The following is a 6,000-nucleotide window of genomic DNA, read 5'->3' on the forward strand; positions in this document are numbered from 1 at the left end:
AAGTACAGTATATATATATATATATATATATATATATATATATATATATATATATATATATATATATATATATATATATATATATATATATATTTTTTTTTACTGTTCTTAAAATATTTTATTTTAGTTGTTCATTACTTCCCCTGTAGTTTAGTTCTTTCATTACTGGACTATTTTTCCCTGTTGGGGCCCTTGGGCTTAAAGCATCTTGCTTTTCCAACTAGGTTTATAGCCTAGCTTGTAATAATAACAACAACAACTGAAGATTAATACTTATGTACTAAATTGGTGAATTCAACCATGGTATCTTATATCGTATCTTAATTGCTGCACAGGTACCCGGCGTATCGAAACCCTCCAGGAACGGATGACGAATATAAGTACGCTCCCATCTTCTGGCATATTTTGGCCGCAAGACTGGCATTTGTAGTTGTATTTGAGGTAGGAGGAAATCTTTAATCTTTTTTTTTTCATTTCTAAAGCCTGTAAGTCGATTGCTATTTTTAGTTTGAGATAAACTGTTCAGTGTTGGGTCCGTAACGTACATTGTTAGAAATACTGTACCTTGCTTTACACTAGTGCAAGATATACTATTTTTAACCCTTTTACCCCCAGTTTATTTGGAAATTTCCAACCCTTAACCCCCAGGGGGTTATTTTTTTCCCAGCACATTTTGGTGTATATTTTTTTTAAATTGCTCTAACAGCCTTAATTTTTGTCATAGAGAGGTCAGGTTGGTCTCAATCTTTTGGAAAATGCCTGAATTTTCTCAAAAAATTATCAAAAATATGAAAAAAAATAATTTTTATAGCATTTTTTTGCAAGGACGTACCGGTACGTCCATGTGGGTAAAGGTATGGCTTTTGTGAAACGTACCAGTACGTCCTTTGGGGGTAAAAGGGTTAAATGCGGGTTACTTAAGAGACTAGATTATTTAAATGGAATAGATAAGTATTACGATGCATAGGGGAAAGATAAGCATCATGGTGATGTTTTTTCTAAAGGATGAACTGTTTTTAACTTGTTACCTTACTGCATTCCAGAATGTTGTTTGTCTCATCATCCTCTTCATAAAGTGGATAGTCCCCGACATACCTTTCCGTCTTCAGGTAAGGGCTTCTATCTTTTGACCTCTTTAGGGTACTTTGTTCGTCTAGAATTGACACACGGAGTTCTGACAAGTATTTGAAATGGAAACAACTACTTTTTGTATCGTTACTGTGAAGATTTACAATTTAAGTAGATTTTTTTCTCATGATTTTGTATCATCTATCTACCATGTCACTTCAACTAATTTTGGGAGGTAGCCAATGTTAAAAAACAAAAGGGGGATTTTTCTTCTAAAAGGGAGATTTTTCTTGTCACCGTTCCTTCCTGCCTGGCGAGGAACTCGCTCAAATTTGGTTGATACTGCAAAGGTGCCACAGCCTACCCTCCGTGGGCTATATAAATTGTGTATGATATAAAGGTTCTTATTTCTGACAGAATTTGTTTCAAAGGTTTTTTAATTACTGAACTTAGGGATGAATATAGCTTACTAATACTGTACTTTTTTTTATAACACTACAGTGCGCTGTTTTTGTAATTTTGTAATTGTAACAGAAAGCAAAACTAATTCTGCTGAAACGTATTTAATTAAAGAAATAGTAAAGTCGGACCACAGAACTTAATTACAAGGTTCTGATTGTAATTTGAATTTTTCTTGATATATTCCATTTTATTAAATATTTCCCTGAATAGCTATAAGCGTCTTATAGTTTATAAGTATTTTTTTTTTTAATAAGTATTCCTTTTTTTATGGTGGTTCTTTCAAGTAATTAGCAATACATAGTTAATACAATGTGTTGGTTATTTTCTTTGCAACATAGTGCAACACGGGGAAAAACGAGAGTAACACACACTTAAGCACAAGCGAAAAAACTAGCGATCCCGAGAGAAGCTGGCAAGTCGACCTCACTTGTTGACGGCCAGGAGTAGAATGGGGTTTCTCGCCCTGGGAAGGTCGCCTGAGGCGTCTTCTCGGGACATGCGGGGAAAACAAGTGAGATCTGGGTCACACACGTGGAGTAAAGGTTGCGGAGTGTGGGTCTTTTTTTTTGGGGGGTGGGGGGAATTCTGGTCGGGGATCAGCTAGTAACCTCAGGAGTTCTAGAACATGGTCTGTGGTATTTATGTTTGGAAAAATACAATTTACTTAGAAAATGGTCATTTCAAAATAAAAGTAATCTCATTTTAAGGAACAAATTCAACGTGAAGCGTACGTTAAAATCCCTTTTTTATGGTGGTACTTAACAAGTATTTAGGAATACATGGTTGATACAATGTTGGTTATTTTTTTTGTAGCATATTTCAAAACAAAAAAATTCTCTCTCGTTTTAAGGAACAAATTTGACGAGAAGCCTACATTAAGATCCCTTTTTTATGGTGGTACTTAACAAGTATTTAGGAATACATGGTTGATACAATGTTGGTTATTTTATTTGTAGCATATTTCAAAACAAAACTCCTCTCTCTTGTTTTAAGGAACAAATTTGACGAGAAGCCTACGTTAAAATCCCTTTTTCATGGTGGTACTTAAAAGTTAGGAATATTTATTTGATACAATGTGTTGGTTATTTTATTTGTAGCATATTTCAAAACAAAACTCCTCTCTCTCGTTTTAAGGAACAAATTCGACGAGAAGCCTACATTACAAACGAGCTGATAGTCGAGCAAGAGTTGCGTCGAGCGAGAGGGGAGGACGACGACATCACGGTCCATTCTTCCCCCACGAGATCGCCTCTCCGAAGACAGTTTTCGGAACCGGCGAGAAAAGGTTTCGACGTTAGATTCCGTATGGCGAACCCGGAAGGTGCAGCTGAAAGTGTTTGAAATTGTGTGGGAACCTGAAGTGCCTTTAAGTAATTTTTGACAGAATTTTAGCATGTTAGCAACGTGTTTCAGCGCAGTTTTATCTCCCAGAAAACGTTGGAAAGAGAAATGTTACTGTGCGAGGTCAATGAATGGTTTTAAAGGCCGGATTTTAAGGAGTTTTAATCTCAGAAAGACTCTAGGGAATATTTCTGGTTCCTATTTTTTCGTTTTTAGTTTTAAATGCTTACGTGAAACTAGTCTTGTAATTAAGGTACTTTATGATAAATGTAGATATCAAAAGTTTACCTGAGTTAGAAATTCAGTTAAACGATCTTTCTTTTCAAAATGCACAAATATGTTTTGGTTGGTGATCTTTTAAAAATCAGTTAAGCTGGTAGGTTTATACATTTCAACAAATATTTGTTTAAGGAATGTGGAATGTGATAAAAGTTGTTTTTTTTTTAACGTATAAACAATGAGAACGAGGAATTTTGAGCTTTTGTGTAGAATAATCTAGTACAGTACTTAATGGTAGAAAAAAAAAAATTTTTTTTATATATTTCATAGGCTTAACCAAGTCTGCATTATACCAAATATTTTTGTATTTTGTTACACTAATTAGACAGGCAAAGTGATTTATTTATACAGTAAAAATGAGGTATGATAGTGACAAGGACATTCAAGCAGTCAAGTTAAACCTAGCGTGCTTATTTCATTATAAAGGATTGTCACCGAACAGGCAATTATCATCAACTAAAAGGGATAAGCGGATAACGAACGTCCTGTGCACACACGACGCAGTAATTGCTAAAGCCCTATCCACATGATCGAGCTTGCTCGACGGTTGAACCTTGATACAAGACTACAATAGGTAGCGAGAATAAGGGTTGGTATCGTCAGAAGCGGGAAAACCACGAGCAAGGATCTGGCAACGCTGTTTGTTGCCAAATGCCTGCCTGTGCTTTTCCTCTTACTGACGTCATTAACTCTCATTCTCACTGCCTACTGTTGTCTGGTATCATGGTTTAACCGTCGAGCACGCTTAATCGTATGGACAGGGCTTGAGAAAATCTAGGGAAGACATCTGTAATGTCTAGTCTGAGCAAATAATCTAGAGTATTCTACCGAATAAACTGAGGGGATAAAGAGAATGGCAAGTTAGCTACCACTGATTGCTAGAATTCCCTATCCTTTTCTAAGTGTATGTGTTTATTGAGAGGGAGAAAATTGTGAATTTTTAAAAATTTTACGGGTTAAGGTCTCTCAAGCCAAGCTTCCGGAGAAGCAATATGAACACCAAGTAAGAAGAGAAATAAGAAATTTTATCAAAATTGTTTCTTTTAGCACTTTTAGGCTTTCCTGGTATTATTTTTTTATTGCACCTTGCCTTCTATTTTATGAATGGGATCTTACTAAAATCAAAATTGTAACTGGAGTCGCATTCGTGGAAATTAATTTGACATTTAATACATGCATACATACATATACCAAGGCACTTCCCCCAATTTTGGGGGGTAGGCGACATCAACAAATGAAACAAAAACAAAAATGGGGACCTCTACTCTCTATGTTCCTCCCAGCCTAAGCTTTCTAAGTGACATTTAATTCAAAGTAAAATTACTTTTTATAGCTTGAGTTGTCTCAGGGTATCTACCTTTGCCGGAATACGGCTAACGATGTTGCTTTTAGTTATGCTGTTGCCTTTCGATGGTACAGTCCTTTATTTGATTAGCATCCTAGGCAACGGGTGCATATGCGTGCACTGTATGTTAAATTGTTATTATATAATTTTCCACGTAAATTAGTTTTTATTGATCTTGCTAGATACTATTGTGTGTGTGACTTTTAGAACAGACTAGAAAAAAATGGTGCGTGCAATAAACGATAATCATATTATTGATGTGTCTTGATACCACATTTGAAGGAAAACCTTTTGGGGAACTTTGTTGAAAACATTACGTAGTAGAGCCCTAAGATAGTCAGATTTAGCCGTAGGTTTCCTTTCAGTATTGCCGATATATGTGTACAGTACGTCTCCTATATCGTCACCCTCGTAAACTAACTGCCTAAGTCATTTTCTCCACTTGTTGGGATATATAAAAAACCTTCTCATTTCCTAATTTCCTATATCATTGTCTTGAACTTCACTTCATAAATTCTTAAAAGAAGAATTTGTGAATTAGAATTTGTTAATTGAAGCTCAACACAATGATATGAAATATTGGGAAATGAGAAGTTTTTTTTTTATTTCCCAACAAGTGGAGAAAATGACTTAGGCAGTTAATTTATGAGGGTGACGATATTTTTGTCCCATTCCCCATACCACCATGAACATGAACATTTTATTTTCCTCAATAACCTCCACGACCTTCATCCCTGAATTTACGTTTTCCAGTTCGTATTCATCCTCGCTGTACTTCGATGTCTTCTACCAAATTCGTTGTTCCCCGCAATGTTCTGGTCGATGACATGGTATTAACCCTTTTACCCCCAATGCTATTTGGAACTTTCCAACCCTTAACCCCCAGGCGTTTTTCTTTTTCAAGCACGTTTTGCAATTTTTTTTTTTTTTTAGATTGCACCGACAGCCTTAATTTTCATCATAGAGAGGTCAAGTTGGTCTCATTATATTGGAAAATGCCTGAAGTTTCTCATAAAGTTATCAAAAATATGATGCAAATAGCAGTTTTTTGCAAGGACGTACCGGTACGTCCGTGGTGGTTAAGAGATGAGTTTTGTGAAACGTACCAGTACATCCATTTGGAGTAGAAGGGTTAATTACTTTCTTCGTTTATTCTGATTGCTGTGGTGTCACTCGTTATCGATCAGGACACACCATTTCACGAGGGAAAGCTTTCTAAGTGACCTTTTACCTATGTACAATAGGAATTAAATAGAGGAGCATTAGCCCTCTTGTTTCAGCTCTCTGTATCAAACGACGACAAAAATAAACTATATTGTAAAATATTTGCTGATTTTTCTATGTGACTTTTTTAAATATTTATCTGAAGAATATTTCCATCCAAGGTTTTTTTTTTTTTTTAGTAGGCGGCAAATAGCTAAATGAGTTCGAGTCATGTGGTTTTATATATATCTGAGCTGCGAGTTAAATTTTACATTTTACCCTAAATTATCTGTGTCAACAAA

At 35.4% G+C, this 6,000-nt stretch overlaps 1 protein-coding gene across 8 annotated transcripts in view; it reads left to right on the forward strand.

Annotated features, from left to right (window-relative positions):
* The window catches only part of subdued (anoctamin 1), a 54,988-nt gene extending 51,352 nt beyond the window's left edge, over positions 1-3,636 (forward strand). For all 8 annotated transcript variants that reach the window (XM_068370963.1, XM_068370964.1, XM_068370957.1 and 5 more), the window contains 3 exons: positions 336-441; positions 1,044-1,109; positions 2,665-3,636. In XM_068370963.1, coding sequence (XP_068227064.1) covers positions 336-441; positions 1,044-1,109; positions 2,665-2,871 — 379 coding nt within the window. In that variant the 3' untranslated portion in view covers positions 2,872-3,636. The remainder of the gene's footprint in view (positions 1-335; positions 442-1,043; positions 1,110-2,664) is intronic.
* The last annotated feature ends 2,364 nt before the right edge of the window (positions 3,637-6,000 follow it).

The sequence above is a fragment of the Palaemon carinicauda genome, chromosome 3 (genome assembly GCF_036898095.1).
Source record: "Palaemon carinicauda isolate YSFRI2023 chromosome 3, ASM3689809v2, whole genome shotgun sequence".
Taxonomy (NCBI): domain Eukaryota; kingdom Metazoa; phylum Arthropoda; class Malacostraca; order Decapoda; family Palaemonidae; genus Palaemon; species Palaemon carinicauda.